The sequence below is a fragment of the Anser brachyrhynchus genome (genome assembly GCF_964034855.1).
Source record: "Anser brachyrhynchus genome assembly, chromosome: 12".
Classification (NCBI taxonomy): domain Eukaryota; kingdom Metazoa; phylum Chordata; class Aves; order Anseriformes; family Anatidae; genus Anser; species Anser brachyrhynchus.
In genome coordinates, this window is record NC_137707.1 from 17405232 (window position 1) to 17423771 (window position 18540).

At 36.1% G+C, this 18540-nt stretch overlaps 1 protein-coding gene across 5 annotated transcripts in view; it reads left to right on the plus strand.

Moving 5' to 3' along the window:
* The window catches only part of LOC308176757 (uncharacterized protein), a 320082-nt gene that overhangs the window by 175969 nt on the left and 125573 nt on the right, over nt 1-18540 (plus strand). For all 5 annotated transcript variants that reach the window (XM_080552905.1, XM_080552910.1, XM_080552909.1 and 2 more), the window contains one exon: nt 15304-15368. In XM_080552905.1, coding sequence (XP_080409031.1) covers nt 15304-15368 — 65 coding nt within the window. The remainder of the gene's footprint in view (nt 1-15303; nt 15369-18540) is intronic.

Consider the following 18540-nt stretch of genomic DNA (forward strand, 5'->3'; position numbering starts at 1 on the left):
GGAACAAACACCTCTTAATTGCACTTCATTATAACGTACCTTTCTCTTCTCAGTTGTATATATTAATTATAAAAATCATGTTTCAGAGACGAAAAGCTGTACAATAGGGTTGTTTTTTTCCCTCCCTCCCTTATGCTGTCTGCAGCAGGATGGAAGAACAATATCAACTGTCATCCACAGAAAGAGCTTAAGAGCTTTCAAAGACAAATCATAAAAAGAATGAAAGGCTATTATAAAAAAAGGAGGAAAATGCTTTGATTTCACAGATTTGCTACTTATTAATGTTTAAGGTTCTCTCTTCTTTTTAAAAGTATCTTCTCATATTGTTTTGTATGTGTTATGTGCAGGTACATCACTTTTTGATGACTATATCACATGACATGTGGATTACGTAGCTAATTATTAACGGATGGAGGTTCAGGGGATAAGATGTGGGAAAAGATACTATAGCAGCCCTCTAGGACTTATATCAGATCTTCAGAAAAATTGTGAACAACATGAATGTGAATCTCATGACACAAATTGGCACTATCTTCTGAGATTTTGGTTTTGTTTTGATTATTTCCATTTCTTTCATGTGTTTCTTTAGGTGAATACTTCAGGACCCTTGAAAAATAAGTTTCTTTCATAGTTGTCTTACCTTTTTTTTTTTTTTTTTATCTGGGACCAAAATTATGTAGTTGCAGATCTCTTTCATGATTTGGATTTTCCATGGTCCTGTTTCCCATATGATTATCCTTGATATTTCCTCAAAGCATACACTCTAGCTTACAAGACTGAATAGTCTAACTGGCCTTTTGAATCTAGGAGTTACCTTACTGATGAAAATGTTGTGAGTACTGGATGTAGCCTTGCAGAGTAACCATCTGTATGAAACTTGGTGTGCTGAAACGTACCATAAAGCAGTGAGCCGTTATCTAGTTACACTGGCTTTTAGTAGCTATCCTTTTGAATTTTATTTTTATTTATTCTTTTTTTTTTTTCACCATTTCTCACATCTTTTTCCATTTCACTCCAAACACAGAATACAGATTCCTGAAGCAGGAGTCTGTGGTGCTAGGTGTCGTGTATGCTTCCTAAGGCTAAATGGTTTGTTTTGCCTGAGCTTTAAAGCATCTCACGCAGCCTCAGCAGATCTTACAGATGCAATACCTGTCAGAGTTGTCAGCAAAACAGTTTTTCTTGCCTGCATGGCCTATCAATAGCAGGTGAATACTTCCTATTGTATGGATTGTGCATATGACATATATATTCTTGGGAGAAAAAAAAAACAGAGAACTATTTAATTATTAACGTGACTATCAATGATTCCTGAAAGGGTATGGACTCACAGAGACACAGGTATTATGATTATGCTATATGCTGTTCTGCATGTCTTCCAAACTTTTAATATGTCTCCTTCAGAGAATAAAGAAACGGAAAAACCCTCCTATCCAAATGGCAAGGTCGTTATCTCGGCATATTCCTGAGAGGCAGGCTTCCATCAGTTAGTTTCTCTGTTAATGCTTTCAGATTTAAGCTGGTGCTTTCTTTGAGAGATGAGGTAACTCCTCGCAGAGCTGCACTTGCCTTTACCAGACCTTATATTTGCCCTGGTGGGAGAGTAACCACCCACGTCCAACAACTTGAGGTTATTAAATTTAAAGTGGTTTAAAAATATGTATGAAGAAGATAGGCACAAATGTCTATGTTGGGAATACAATTTATTACTTCAATACTTGCCCAATTAGTTCCTTTTCAGTTTTTTCCCTAAAACAATTATTAATAAAAACATGATAACTGAAAAGTACAACCCCATTTCACCTCTCAGGGGCAGTTTCAGCATACTTATTGTTTCAATGGATTGGTCAATTTGCTAAAAGAAAGTAAACAGCACCTGCTCTAAATTGCAAGTAGAAGCTAGGCAGGCCAGCAGGTCATCCTCAGATCTTAAAGATAACTAATGTGGTATCTTTGAGTTTCTCTGCTGTATCATGTGCTGTTCCATATAAGCAACATATGCTCCTCTGAATGTGTTTTCTTCCTATTATAAACTGGTCCATATCATGTGTCAGAATAATTCAAAGACACAACATAATCAATAGAGTTTGTCTGGACTCTTCTCTATTTTAATGCCACTTGTAAAGTAGTTTAACTATTAACACGTGTAAAGCTATCAACTTACATGGAAAATAATCACGTGATACTTTTTTTTTTTCTTGAGGAAATATTAACTTTAAGGGAAAATAAAGCTCAAAATAGTGATTAACCAGTCATTTCAAACACTACTAAGTAAGCTGGGATAACCAACTTCTCAGAATTCACATAAAAACATAATGAAGTTAATATAAAATAAAAGATTCGTGCAAGCTTTTATTTTTACAATATGTGCTGATGTGTCCTTGATTTAATCATGTTTTGTATATAGTTAATGACTGATTCACCTTGAAGACCAAACACTCATATTTCATTGAGAATTTGAAAAAATAATTTGTTTATAAACTAAAAGAAAACTGTTGTGTGTTACAAAGTATTAAAAATTTAACTCAATATAAAATTAGCATTAACATGGGGCATTGGACCCAACAGTTTTATGTCCAAACTGGACATGGAAAGTTTCAATTATGATTTAAGTGTTACAAAACCTCAGTCTGTTAAGGCAGTCTTCAGGTAGAAGTTGTATAAATTTAGTGTCTGAAAAATACTCTTTCATTCTCTGTGATGTTTTATTTTAAAATGTAGATTTATGCAGCTGAACTCAAAATGTAGCCATGTGAGTGTTTTTTTTTTCAAGATTTCCATTTATTTATAAAGCAAAAATAAATGTATTCATAAAGAAACACAGCTGGAAATATGACCAAGTTGCTCTTGTTAAAGAAGATGCAAAATTGTGCAAGTTCAGAGATTTCACTTGGGGTTATAGCCATTTCTGTGACACTTCACCTAAATAAAATATTATTAGGTAACATATCTGAGGAAAGATATGAAATAAACCACAACAGTAATGAAAGTAGCTGTGTAAACTTCCAGAGAACAGTATGATTCAGCTCTATGATGTATGTCTATCAATCATAACAAGATATTTTTTTTTTCTGATCACAAAGTAAGAACTATTTTGGAAAGGTCCATCTTGGGGTGGGGGAAAAAACTAAATTTGCAGGCAGAACTATTTATAAGTAATCTTTTTTGATATAACAGGAAGGCTTTCATGTTCCAGTGACCCGAGATCTGCATTGCTGTATGGTCTATTTTTAGAGGTCATGTGCTGTCTAAAGATTGTGTGGGGTAGATAAGAGTTAATCTGATAGCCTGGGCATTCACTATTTGATATCTAGCAACCTTTTCTGACAAAATAGGTTTTTTTACAGTGATGTTCAGTGGGTGCCTGTTCTGGTGTTAGAAATCTTTGACAGAAGATTGTAAGTGCCCTAGAATAGTGATGTAACAGAATTCATGTCTGAGAATTAATGCAAAATTCACCTCTGTATACAGAAAGACATATTTATCTTTAATTCTTTACTGAAGAGAGGGAATGGGATTTGCATAGTGTTCCAGCCTGTGCTGCATTTAATTTGCTCAGAGTAATTCTTCAGTGGTAATGGTGCATGAGTTACAGGATGAGCAGTTGAAAGACGGTGCAAATTCAGACTGTCAGGTGATTTGTAGTTTGTATGGTAGCTCACAAGTTCTCTCTTCACAGAAATGTGTTCCAGTTTTCCTCTTAGAAGTGCTTCTCCTTTTTGTTTTCTTCATTTAGATAAATTAACAGTTGCTTATCTTAGGTAAAGTCTTACAAGCAAAAGATTAGAGAATTCAAGTTGATTCCAATGTTGTTACCACACTACAGCAGCATGAGAATAACAGACTGCTATAGCTGATTTACTTTCCTGAGAGAGGAACTTGGCACATTATTCTCCAATTTAGAGGAGTTTAGCTGAGAACTTCTGAAACTTTCTGAATTTTTTCTGAACTTTCCGATTCAGTGATTTAACCGCTGTTCATTTAAAAAAGCATTTGCTTTACTTGACTTTTACATTTCATAACTCTTTGTGGCAAGTATGATTCAGGCTGATTCACCTTGGTGTTGACATCATGGAGCTTAATGACATATGCATGGTTTGTGTCACCACTTAAGAAATAACATAGCTCTGAGAAGTTAGAGTGATCTTTGGCCTTTGGTTTGCTTAAATATTGTGGTTTTATGTTTTTCTAATTTGTTGAGAACTATCTGTACTTTGGATTATTAATCTATAACTAAATGTTGTCCTCTGTGTTCATCCTGCTGACGATATTTGGAAGCAGACCAAAGCTATTATCTCCTTTAAAATTGTGGAAAGCATTTATGGCAGTGTTTTCTTCTTCAGAGTTTCTTCTTCACTTACAAGCTTTTTGGAAACATATCAGAAGGGGACAATATTAGCACACGGGCAGTACTGGTACCTACGCTAGTTCTGTGTTTTTACAGAGAGAAGCCTTGAATATCCTACCTTAACAAAACTTTAAATGGCATTTTGTTAGTCTCTCTCAATAGCAGCGCATTAAGCAGAGATTATGGATTGTTGCTTAATTGTGGTTTGATATGAACTATGGTCAGTCACTGTCTGAACTCAGTGAGTCTACAAGACTCTAAGCAATGAGCAGTCTCTCTATTGCTAGAGTCTTAGTAGACTCTAAGCTATACATAATTAAGATCAGAGTTTTGGCCCACTCAAGTTTTTTGAAAGATTGAAAGCCTAGTTGTTGTTTGAAAAAATTAAAATCAAGTGTCATGCCACAAGGAATGGATGGGTTTAACCCACGTGTTTGGGTTAAACCTTCAGATTTAGGTGTTGTCTACTGTTCTGAGGGGTGAAATGAAAGTAAAAAAATTTCTTGTTCATCAGAGGTAGATTGAGAATGAGAACCAGTTCCTTCTCAGCCTCATGATACAAAGCTGCGTAGCATCTGTGCCTCTACTATGGCTCTAGCCTGTGCAATTGTTCAAAGCAGTATTGAATAGTAGAGTAATAGGATGGATATTTGTGTACCGATCTATATAATCAAAAATATATGCTTCTTAATGAGCATATAACAGTTTGATATTAGTCCTATAATGTGTTTTCCTTTCCTTTTCCACTATGGTACCATGCAACAGGTGGTATAAAACGGAGCACCTCAGCTTCTTAAAAAAAAAAAAAAAAAGAATCTAGTTATGTACATCTGGAAGCACAGACTGATGAAAAACAGAGGCTGTGATTCAAAAACTCTTGGGAAGGTGGCAGAGAGAGCAAGCTCTTATAATTCTGCTTCATTTGGTTGCAAGTATACCACATTATTGGGAAACTTTTTTACTCAGAAAAATTTCAACTGCCATAAAAGAGAGTTTTTTCTGAGTAATCTGTATTATTTAATCTTTAAAGGCACTCCATGGATTTCAAGGGAACAGAGAAACTTCTGATGCTACAGTTCAGATACCCATCTTACAAACTGAATATGTGAACATTAATCTATGCTAGTGGAAATGTAGGTTCTTTATAAGCAGAGATTTTTATGCTCCTTCTTCAACCACATGCTACTGCAGTGAAAGAATGTGCCAAATATTGACCAAATCTCTTTGGGTAAATCTTTTTGCTCTTGTATTTTCTTTAAGTGTGCAAGTAATACATTTAAAAAACATGTTCTTGTTCACAGCCTATTGCAAATTTGAGTCACAATGAAGAAATATTTTCCTGTTCATATTACTGTTAATTAAGTTAGAAACTTTCATGATAGATTTTCAGTTATAAAGAAAATGTTTAAACGTAAAGGTGGTATGACGAATGTATCAAAATCCTCATGATCAAAAGTGGCATCTTTAAAAGGTGGATTCTTACCAAATGATATGCATACCACCACAGAGGCAGAAAAGAACAAGAAACATAAAAGACAGTGCTTTCATAGTTGCAGAATGTAGAAGGAAGTTTTAGCTTTGAAACCCATTGAAGCCAGACCAGTTCAGTGTTTTTTTCAGAATCCTGTACTTGGTGTCTTGCAAAACATATACTTAAGCTAATGTACACCAATGTATGCACTAGGTCAAATCCATTAGTGTTAAAAATATTATGTAGATGTTAATTTGTGTTTCCGTAACACAATAAGAAAGTTACCTCAAAAATAGGGGGAACTGTGTGAGAAGAGAATGTTTTGAAGTTTTTATTGTAAACCTCTGTTCAATGCAAGTCTGCAAATTGCACTGGCAATCAAATGGTTACAAAGAATCTATCTCATGAATAATAGCTATTTTAGATCAAGTTATGCCAGATTTATAAATTAGTTACATGCATAAATAGGTATGGGATAGGACACAAAACCCAGATGGTGGGGTTATATTGGAATTTTGTACTCTACACTGACCTGGACCAAGTAACTTCCCATCCACTTACAACTCTAGTACGTGTTTTGTTTTGTTTGTTCAATGCAAAAGCAGCAGAATTCCACTAGAAGAAATGCCCCAGGCTTGAGCTGCATAAATATAATTCAGAATCTGCCTTTTTATGTAATAATGCATCAGTGTAGGAAGATGAATCAATATCCCTCAAAAATACTAAAAAATAACTTATGTTTGCAAACAGACATAGATGCCATAAGTTACACTGAAAATAGGACTGCACAAAGCTTTTTAGGTTATTTCCTTTCCTTGAATTTCTAATAATTCAATTAGCGATGCAACAGGCTAATAAAAATGGAAGCAGCTCATACTGCTTCATAGACAGGACCTTCATCACATGTTTGGAGCTCTTTAGTTCTGCTGTTGTTTCTGTGTAAGAATCAATACCACAGGCAGCAATTATGTGCTGTTGTTTTTTGGCTAAAATTCCCACACATCTGGGATAAACACATATTCTATGCAAACTTCCTCTGTTAACTCCACCAGTTTCCATGGAATGACTCTCTATATGCTTGTTAAGTAAATGATTGTTATAAGACTATGGAGACATGGTTGATCAAATTAACCCCTTTTATCCAGCCTCCAAAATGGTTCCCTTCATTTGCCTAAATTCAGCTGCTTTGGGGAATTTTTTCAAGCTTGAAGGGCTCTCTGGATTCATCACATTAGCAAACTGTAACCCGAGAAGAGGGTCTTTGGAGCAGCAGGACTTCTTTGGCCCCCAATTGTTTTGCTAATCAAGATTATTGCCACTATTGAGATGTGGAAAGATAGCCTAGCTGACAAAATTTGTCAGCTTCCCATGAAATAGTTCTGTCAGTTTAGTCAGGGTGCCGGCTAATATTAACATATAAATGAAGTCTCTCCCCCTCACCCCTTAATAGATGCAGAGAAAATATAAACACACACACAAAAAACCCCTCTGTGCTTAAATCAAACAAGCTTCTTTTCTCAGCCCTAGCCCATGTCCCTGGAAATCCTGTGAGTAGAGGAGCTAAAGGGAGGGGGGAGGGAAGCAGAATTTGCACAAAACTACTTTTAAGCCATAAAGCAGCAAAGCTCCACTCCCCTGCTGATAGCAACAGGAGATTGATTACGCCTGCAAAAGTACAAATGGTTGCCTGAATGCAAGTGGCAGACCTCCAAAGCAGTATGTTCTATGTGCTGGTTTTACATTTTATAGCAGAGGACTTGGATACAAAGTGGAAAAGTGGAACAGGGGGTATGAAAGAGTTATCTTTGCCCAGAGGTCAAACCCATGAGAGCCGCCCCTGCTAGTTTTCCAGCCTGACCACAGAGAAATAGCAAAGGGGATGCAGCCTCTGCGCAGCCATCGTCCCCGACCCCGACGTCCCTCCACAGGCTGAATCACCCAGCACCTGTTTTTTGCCTTTCACTTTCTTTACTCATAGTCAGAATACATATTGTATTTTCCAGATGACCTGCGAGGTGAAATAATCTAATGTTCTTTCACCCGCTTACACAAATTTTGCATTATTTTGTCAAAAGCAAATGCCTTGCATCATCCTGGCGGTGATTCTTTCAAATCCCAGCTGTACCGAATCATAAAACAGGAATTCAAATTTATATGCGTTTTAATTGTAAATGGAGTCACTGAAAGTTCACTTAATCTTTTAGGGTGATTTAAATATAAATAAATTAATATCTCATGATATTTGTAATCTGCAACTCAGCAATATTGACCATTTGGTACTAAATTAGCTCTTGAATGGCAACTGTGCAGCACCTTTGTGTAGTTAGTGTACGCATCAGAGGTGACTCTTTTAACAAGTTCAATAGGCTTTGCAAAGCATAGCTTTAAATAGAAGAAATCCTTCAATCACGATTTGTTATTGCTTTATGAGAAACAATCAGATTATTCCTTTGTGCTCAACTGTGACAATACTATAAAGCATGAATGAAAACTAGAATATATGTTCTCCCAGTGGATAGTATCAGCCTTCTGCTTCATTAGGCTAACATGAAAAATAGATTTAATGTGTAAAATATCTGTCACTGAAAAGAATATTAAGAAAATGACTTGGAAGCGGTTTGTGGGAATTTCGAAGATAATGAGTTAATGACAAAGCACGGTATTTGTACTACAAAACACATCATTCCTAAAGAGGGCTAAGCGAGTAGCTAACCTCCCTACTTCATGACTTTTAGTTGTTATACAGAATTGATTTCAACTCCTCTGAAAATGGTGTGTAAAATACTGCATTATCAGCTCAAAATGTGGAGCTAAAGAAGCATAATCCAAATGCTGTTGTTACCAATCATCCCGTGTTTAATGGCACGCACAGTGTTCCTACTCATAGTTTTGATCCATACTTCACTCTTCTATAGTATGAGAAATGTCACGTGTTATTTGCTTTCTAAACTGGAAAAAAAAAAAAAAGCTACAATATTAAGTCTTGCTTAGATAGAGTTAGTAATAATCATAATAATATAAAGTCTCTTGGGGTTAAAGTCACAGTCTGCTTAGTTCAGATCTCAGAATCTTTGTGAATTTCCTGGATTTCCTCACTGGCTCAGCAAAGCTTCACTGCGTTCAATCCTTCTCCCTCCTGTGCTCTGGCCCTCTTCTGCAGGGTATGAGGTGCAGAAAGGCTGAATGGCATCTTATATACTATCCAACATGCAGGAGAACACTGTTGGTGTTTTGGTGCGAGTGAACAAGTAGCCTTTGCCCCAGGGAGTTCACAGTCTGGAATAGCTTTTGGTTATCCACTACAGTATCAGCTCTTCAAAACACACTTAATCTTCTTTGATGTTCATCCAGCTCTAGAGCTTCTCAAAGTCTGCCTTCTGTTATAAACATAAAATCTTAAATTTCTAAGATACCTTAAATAGCTAAAGGAGTCATAATTACAGTAAAAGGTCAATCCTCTACTAAAGAGCTGTCTTTCAGGTCAGCATCATTCAGAACTTGTATAAAGTCTCCAGGTAGGAACTTTATATCGCAGTTACTGTGATGCACTTGACCACGTGCATTAAAACCTCCATTTCCTCTGCATGACCTTTTCTCCCATTTGTTTCTGGTCCCACTCCCTCAAGTTGCATCTGCAGGACTTGCCAGGTATATATAGTTCCACTAAGAAAAAGAAGTCCTGCCCAAAGGGAAGGGTTTGGAGCTTTTCTCTACTGCAGCAACCGCCCGGCTTGCAAACTTGCCTTGGGAGGGGAGCTGAGTGGTGCTCATAATGGAGTCCTTCATACCTCGGAGAGAGCAGCTGCCTCACACTTCAGTGCACACAAACAAAACACCTGCTTAAACCCAGAAAAACCAGTAAGCAATGAGCCTGACTATATATTGGATGTTGTTTACGCTTTCTCTTATATCCTTCTTGAAATATTTGAATGTATTTTTCTGCATTTTGACATTTTGAAAAGCTGTGGTTCTTTATAGAAACATTTTCTTATCTTTTTGTGGAACATAAAAAACTACTACCAATATTTTGCTGTTCATGGTTAAAGATAAACCTCTAAAAGTTTGGATTGGGCAAGCATCCTACAAGTTTTGCCACCCAGCTGTCAGATCTCATTCAAGCTGAACTCCGTTACTTGAATGCAAGCAGCCCCTCATTCTTATCTGTCCTTTTAGAAAATACTGGACAGATACATAATGCCAGCTAATTAAGTATCTTTCTCTCACACTGTAGGGACACAGATGTATTTCTTGCATGGAGTTACTTTAGATTTTCATCCGTGCTACTGAAGGATTTTTTAGTGTGACTTCAAGAGCGTAGCAAGGATTTTTATAAGGAAACTGGTATTTTGGCAGTTTCATTTTATGCCATACTTTGCAGTGTATCAGGGTAGGATACATGTGGCTCTTCAGGAATAGCAGACAGATAAGTAACTCCACTGAAATTAGTATATAACACTGATTAAAAGGTGATGAACTTGTGTCTCTAGATTCCAAGGAATATACTGTAATTATTTACTTCTCAGACCTGATCCTAGTTTTTGATAGATTTCTACAGTTTTCAGCAGAAATGCCCATCAGTGCAGGGAAGCTGTCCATACTGGTCACTCTAGTTCATGTCAGTGGTTATATGGCAGCTGGTATCATCTGGTCTTTGTGACACAAATTTATCATCTCCATCAGTTCATAATGAGCCTGTCTGACACCATAATACCTTTTACTGCCACCAACAATAATTGTCATTCTATTTGGAAGTCACAGAAGAGAGATTAAGGACCCAATGTTCAAATTTTAAATGAAATATTCTCTCACCGTTATGGGTGGTCTCCTTCCTGGACATTGGTAGGACAGTATAGTTGCAGTACCCAATGCTATTGCCTGAACTATGCATTAAAAAAAAAAAAACTTTAGTGCTGGGAACCTTTCACTGTTCTAAGTTGAATATGCACATAGAGTATACTTTAATCAAAATAAGTTTGAACTTCCTTTTTATTTTTAAACTTGCTCTGAATTTTATTGGACTGACTAACTCTAAATAACAAGCATAACTGTTTTATTTAACCAAGGGAAATGAGTGGGAACAAGTTCTTCCTGACAATGGCTCTCTGCTGGAACCCAGAGAAGCAAATGCAAGCAATGCAGTAAGGAAGATCAAACTTGTTACACTGCTGATATTCTAAGAGTTTGAACTCAGACTCCCTGCTGGCCTCAATTTTACAATGATAATCATTTCCTAAAATGTCTTCATTTTGTAAATGAAGCTGTACCTCCCTCTGAAGCAGGGGTTTGCAAAGATTAAATCATTTACATTTCAAAGTGTTCATTTTTTGCCAGTGTGAGAAATACTCAAGCAGGAAAATGAGCGCTCCTTTTAATTTTTGAAAGCCGGGGGAGCATTCATAGTGAAAATAATCACAGCCTATTACAGCTGCCTTGCTTGCCCAGTCCCACTTCAAAAGGATGAGCCTATCTTTTCCCCGCCCAGCAGTGAATGACCACTTAAATGAGTGATGGCTTATTAATACTGTGACTCAGCCACTTCTCGATAAGGAGAACAATAAGGGGTCAAAGCTTGAGCATCCCTTACAGGAATTAATGAGAACATGTTGCTGGTAATTTGGTCTTTTGGAGATTACATTTAAATTAAAAGGTTCTTGTGTCAGGCTTAATGGTGTGACCAATGCTACCCCTATTTGAAATCCAGAGACCACATTTTTGTCCTTTCCACCTGTATAATGTAATTGACTTTATTAAGGTTGCCTCGGGATTGGGCACCATTTAAAGGAAAAATCAGAGACACTGACAACAAAACTTTAAGGATGTTCTCCAAAAATAACCCTAAGAAATGATAAATACTTAAGGTCTCTTAAATTATACAATTGGGCATGCTGTTGTTTTGGAGTCATGACATATTATTACAAAAACAATAAGACATATGTACGTAGGATACATTACATGAACTTTTATGCATAAGACCTGGAACTGACTGACTTTCAAAGAACACTTACCCTGAAGTTGTGGGCTATTCCTTTTTGAAGAGCAGTTTAACCATGCAGAGGTAACAGTGTTTGTGCAAGTGGGGGGGCCTTTTCTTTGATTCCTCATCCTTCTTTCCATTTAAAATACTTAGCTCCTAGGATGTCTGTTTTTATTCTTACATTTTATTTTTATTTTATTAGTGATATTTAAATTGTTCTTGACACTTTGAAACAAAGGCATAAAATACGATGCTGGATTCAAGGTTATTTAAAGGAGTTAACATTTACTTATCTTGTTGTATATGTTATTAGTTACAGCAGGCAAATCAGGCCTACAGCTTTTCCATTATCTTTCTCTTCTTCTCCATTATATTGCATGTAATAGCTTTTCCTATTTGAAGCCAATGCAATGATGATCTAGTTAGGATCACAAATATCAAATAGTGTTTGCCACGCTAACTAGTTAACATTTTTCTTACACAAACATGTATTACATTTTCAAGGCACTTTTCTTTGGAAAAAGAGTGAATCAGCTATTTGTGAACATTTTAGATACAGTTGCATTGGAATTAATATGCAGCTCAGTTCTCGCTGTTTTCTCATTGGGTGGTGGTGATAAAAATGCAGAAAAAAATGCTAGATCACTATACAATGCTAGATTACTATGCTACTATACAAACAAGTAAATTACAAGCCTGAGAATTTTATAATGGTCTTGATGTGTTATTCATAATGTACCAAAAGATTGTATAATAATTGTCGTCTGTTTTATTTATTTATCTTCTGTCAAGATAATATTGCTAAATACAAACCTGCTGAAAAACTCCTATATATGTTAAAAGATCTACAACCAATAGATCGGTGCTATAAGAAAAGCAAATATGGCTGTGCTGAAATTACTTGGAAAACTTATTTAAAAAAAAAAAAAAAAAAAGAATGGAAGGATATTTGTATACAGTACCAAGCCAGAGATAAGATTCTCTATTCCAGGCAGGAAAAAATCCAGATTTGCAGTGGAAAATAGAACAGGTTCTAGTGCAAGTATACAAAATGTGGAATTATGCCTCAGTGAACCCTCCTTATTAGGCATTAGCTCGACACCAGTGTGAGTCTTGGAGAAACTGATAGTGTCATTTTGAGCAATAGTTTGATCAATTGAGGAATTCAAGAGGTGGAGGGAGGCTAAGTCCATATGGTAGTATCATGATGACAAGTGACACTGAATTGTTTAACTCCTTCCCTTATCTTTAAAGATACATAAAAACATATAGAAAAATGCCTACTGGAAAATGTCTCTTCTATAGTTTGTTCCTCCACTTGTTATTAAAACAGAGGTACTGGGTAGCTGTGATTGTTTCTTTTTCCCTCTTCACCAGACTGACAAGATCTCCTGATTTTATGATGAATCTTTGCTGACATCTGGGGGAGTATCACTAGTCAAATGTTCAAAATATGCTGGTTGAGTGCTTACGAGAGCTATGCAACTCATTTCTCACAGGAACTCTGAGCCTTGTAGGCTCTTAAGGAAGTCATCCAGGTTCTTTAAAACAACCCTCGTTTAGGCCCCAGTGGTGGTTTTTGTCCTGCATTCAGCCAGTTAACCATTGGTTACTCTGTGCCTTCGTGATGCAATAGGCTTGTCTGTATTGGTCTTGCCAGAGGCAATGAAATCTTGTATGATTCTGAAACAGGAAACAGGACTAATCCATAATCAGGAGAATATTTCATGGCTTGGAGTCTTAAAGGGCCTCTCTTTGCTATGCAGTAGCTTTTAAATGGAAGCTGACCCAGAGCAGCAGGGTGACCATGGAGCCCTGTTTAGCAGCGGCCAAAAGAAGCGCTGGCAGCCCCCAGCAGCGGGGAGCTGGAGCTCCCTGGAACTGCAGCCAGAGCCTTCTCCAGGGAGGGCTGGCTTGCTGCAGGGGACTCTTGTTTTGCGACTAGTGACTTGTTTCTTGTTGCTGAGAAAAGTGGCAAGAAGCCAAGCAAAACCCCTTCTTTACTCCCAACAGGGGACTTGGTAGTGGTCTGTCATGTGCCTAGGAATAATCCAGGCGAAGTCCCCGTATGCAATTAAAATAGCTTTTGCTACTGTATGTGTTCCTCTCTTATGACAAGGTACTCCAAGTTAGCGGTACTGCTCATTCCTTTATTTCAGGTTTCGGTCTGATCTAAATGCTTACTGTTCTTGGGAGGTTTGTTTGTTTGTTTGTTTGTTTGTTTTTCTTTTAATCAATACTCATTTTTAATAGCACTACTTTAAATAATTCTGGTAACATATATATTGCATAGGAGATGTAATTGATAAATGTTAAAGTCTAACACTAGCCAACTGTTCTTAATGCAAATACCAAAGTTTTTCAGGACTGGGAATCTCTGAAGTATAGGTTTACTATTTAATAAAAGTATTAGCAGCACAGATGTACATCTCACAGATAAATTATATCCCTTTTGAACTGTCGCTACAACAGTCTATTGCCATTATTTTTATGCCATTGTAGCTTTCATTAGGCTTTTATTTGTAATTTAAAAAAAAAAATCAGTTTTAAGGTACGTAAATGTAATAGACCTAATGGTTTTGCAAAGTCAATCTTACTTGTTTATCTGTAGCTATTGTAAGGTTTTATGCTATTTTCCATAGTTTATATATTCTGTAAAGACCCTGGAGTAGAATACATTGTCCCTAAGATCACTGATTTTACATGATGATGACAAATATATAGTAGGCAGAGTATCACAATTACTTGTGTTCAGTAGTACATCTCTGGCAAAGTATTTCTGTTAAATTCAGTAGAACATTCCAGGAAGTAAGGGACTATGCAATACACTTAGACAGATACATTTGTTTTAGCTATCTTTTTCTCATGACAAATCTATGTTTTGCAGAGCAATGTTTAGAATCATTTGAGGAAAATGTCTTTCACTAGTAAATATAATTTCATTAAAAACAGAAAAGTTCATGCAATCCTCCTAGTTATTTTATTTTATTTTATTTTATTTTATTTTATTTATTTATTTATTTGTCTGAAAATAGTTTCTTGTATCCAGATTATGCTGGTTGGTCTAGATTAGAGGGCTGACCCTATGTTAGAATACCAACTTTTAGTATTATCACCTCCTATGTAGAAGCAAGTTTGGAATCTGTTCCAAAAAATATTTCTATAATATTTCCATTTACAATATTTATACTGTTTCTACAGTAATTCTAAGTAATTGTAAAAATTACAAAAGTGTAATAGGAGAAGTTGAGAAAACTGATACAGAGTTGTCAGGAGGTGTCTAAGAGCATGGTCTGAACTATTGGGTAGACCTGTGCAGTATCAAGAGTTGGACTTGATGATCCCTAAGGGTCCCTTCCAACTCAGGATATTCTATGATTCTATGATTCTAACATTCACCTGGCATCTGCATCGGGGGGAATGCTGCTGCATCCATGGATCTGATGAGCCCAGACTGAGAGCCTACTTGTTGATTGAAACCTTAAATGTTTCTCTTCTTTTCTTGTGCAGGTTGGAGACTGCATTGATAAGAAGTAGATGGTGTTCAGTTCTGCTTCTTAAACAGCAATCTACTTGTAAGTATCTTCAAGAGTTATTTCTCTCTTGTAATTTTAGTAGCTCAAATAGACTTATTTTGCTATTTAATATCAACACTATTCAAATATGATTTAAAACAAGAGGTACTGTGGTTTTTTGTTTGTTTCTTTCTTTCTTGGGGGTAAACACTCTGGATCTAATCCAGACTGCTTAACTGAAAACTTTAATTGATGGAAATATTAGTAGTCATACTTAAAGTCAAGTTTGTATGTGCTTTCAGCGTTGTAGCTTTCAAAATGTGTTGTGTTTGTTCAGGATCAGTTCCTTCCTAATGATTAGGAGAAGTTTCTTTTCTGAAAGAGTTGAGTGGCATTGGAATAAACTGCCCATGGAAGTGGTTAAGTCACCATCCCTGGAGGTCTTCAAGAAATATGTAGGTTTAGAACTTAGAAGCATGGTTTAATGGTGGACTTCAGTACTAGGTTAAAGGTTGGACTAGATGATCTTAGAGGGTTTTTTTTTTTCCCAGTCTGAATGATTCTCTGATTCTATGTTGGAAGTAGTGTGGTTCCCAAAACCATGTTTTAGCATTTCTCATCTGATTGTCTGTAAAATCCTGAGAAACTTCCTATGAATTGATTTAGATTTTGTATTTTATAGGTCCTGATCCCTCAACTGAAATATTTAATAGGCATATGTCTGGGAGTAGTAGTTAAAAAAAAAAAAAAAACTGTTAATGAAATCTGTATAGCCTAAAATGAAGCGTACTATTGCCAGATTCAGTAGGACTCCCATTCCAACCTTGCATGCTTTTAAAAAAATTGCAGTGTAAAACTCTCTGAGAGCAAGGCAAATAATAGAGTGGATTAATGTAGGCCCACCCCCCTGAGATAAAACTTTTTCATAACTGTTTGCCTTTGATGTAAAGAGAAATGCAACATACTCTCAATTGCCATCTGATAGTGAATCATCTTGTGGAATACAGCGCCAGTTTGATTGTGGGACACATAGTCCAGGTGGAATTTCTCCAACCTGCTGGAGTCAAATTGTTGCCAGGATTGCGTCCTGTATATAAATATAGGAAAGAGATAGTCCTGCTGGAGACTTGATTCTCAAAAAGGTTTTTTAAACAAATGGCATTTCTGAGAAATTGAGCAAAATGTTTCAAGATAAAAGAATGTTAAATATAGCTAGAAATAAGAGAGCCATATGTTCAAAGAGTATCAGCTTTGAAACCATGCACTTAACCCTAGGACTCAGCAAGATTTCACATTTTAAATAAAAAAATTTAACTTCCTGAAAAGATAAAGTTCATTCATCTTGAGGGTAATCTAGAAAGAGAAGAAGAAAAATATAATCCATGGAGAACTCTTTCACTAAGATAAGCATCTTTGACATTATATAAAAAAGAATATAATGTTTAAAAATAAGATGGATCATATCCCTTCATAAAGAAGTCTGTTGTTACATTTGTACATCAAAGTCGGAGTACGGTTATTTTCTGAACGGGTTTTTTGGCTAAAAAGTACATTATCTTCCAAAACCTTTGCCAGAAACATAAAATCTTTGTTCAATGAGAAGAAATGCACTATTTTAGCACTCCTATTTGAAACACTATACAGAACACAGGCTGTTCTAAGAGCATTATGAATGCTGCGTAAATATACCCATGTGAAATTTGGTCCACTAGAAGGAGATTATTTGGTTGCTTCTAAATGATACTGATAAGCATCACCAATTGTGCGTAACATGGCATATGTGTGTTTGTGCAACAGTCATCTACGTTAAATTGATTTTCTTTTCTACAGAAACTGAGCTTTCATGTTTGAATCAGTTTTCCAGTAACACCAGGGCAGATCTGGAAAGCGATCAGGAAATGTGTAAAATGGATCAGTTCCCCAAAGCCTAAGTTATACCTCTGTTCTTGGAAAAAAACATAAGGGCCTGTCGTCTTAAAAATAACTGCATAAATTACAGCAGAATGCAAGTTAATTTGAACTTGCATATACAGTGCTTTGGCAGTATATGGTGTTCCTTCTGCAGTGGAGCTTTCTTGCATTCAAGAAGCACCACTACTTGTAGTTTTGGATCATTCACTTACATAAATGCTTTCTAGCTTGAAGTCTAACAGGTGTCATTGTCTACATCTCTCTGCTCATATGTCTGGGTCACATTCTAGTGGGAACTCTCAAAGTATGTGCAGCCAGATTCAGAACTTGAGAAATGCTTTGATTTTCCAACTATTTAGATGTACCCAGGTAAAACCTGTTGCATTCACATTCTTCTTCAAAGAACGTAACAACCAAATTGTTATCGTGTTAACTGTGCCTGCCTGCATACAAGTTAGTCTGACATCTTTTTAGAAATCAGGTTTACCTTTTCCATTTTGTACTGAACATTTCATAAACAGTAGCAAAACAGCAGTTGTTGTAGTGGAGAAACCACACACAGTGCCATTGGCAACACTCTGAGAAACAAGGATAATTTAAGGAATTCAGGAGGCACCAATCTCCAATTAAACCTGGCCAGCTACTTAGGAGCATAGATGTTTTTTGAAAAAGTATCATGTTTGTTATACACATCAAAAGAGGTGAATGCACTTCCGATTGTCTTATTAAGAACCAAACTAATATTTTTCACTAATTTACTAAGGCATTGATTTAAAACTCTGTTGGAGAATCATAATTTGAATAAATACAATGTGTTTTCAGTATGAATGCTTTCTCCAGAGGTTGTCTTACCTTCTGCTGGTTGAGTCTAACCCTGTTTAACTACTTTGACAAGATTCTTGCCTGAAGAAACATTTTCAATTAGCATTCTTGTTTGTTTACGTCTAGAGGTTGAGGGAAAAATAACTAAAAACTCTGGAACAACTATCGAGTCTGCACTTGCTCTAAGCTGAAAGAAAATAATTTTCAGTATATGTTTAAAATTATATAACACATTTCAGATGTTGGTTCAGATTACTGTTAAAATGCCATTCAAATCTGGGAGTGTTTCTTGCTGGTTTTATCCTTTTAAAATTTCCACTGTGCTTTTTTTCATCTTTAATTAAATTTCAATTCATTTTATAATACTAATTAAAGTATTTACAGCAAGAAATTCTATCCATTTGCAAAACTGCAATTAATTGGAACATTTTCACAAACAAGCAAACTTTTTAGAAGCTTTGTAGAGTCTTTATCCTGTATTTGTAAGGCATTGAGGGCT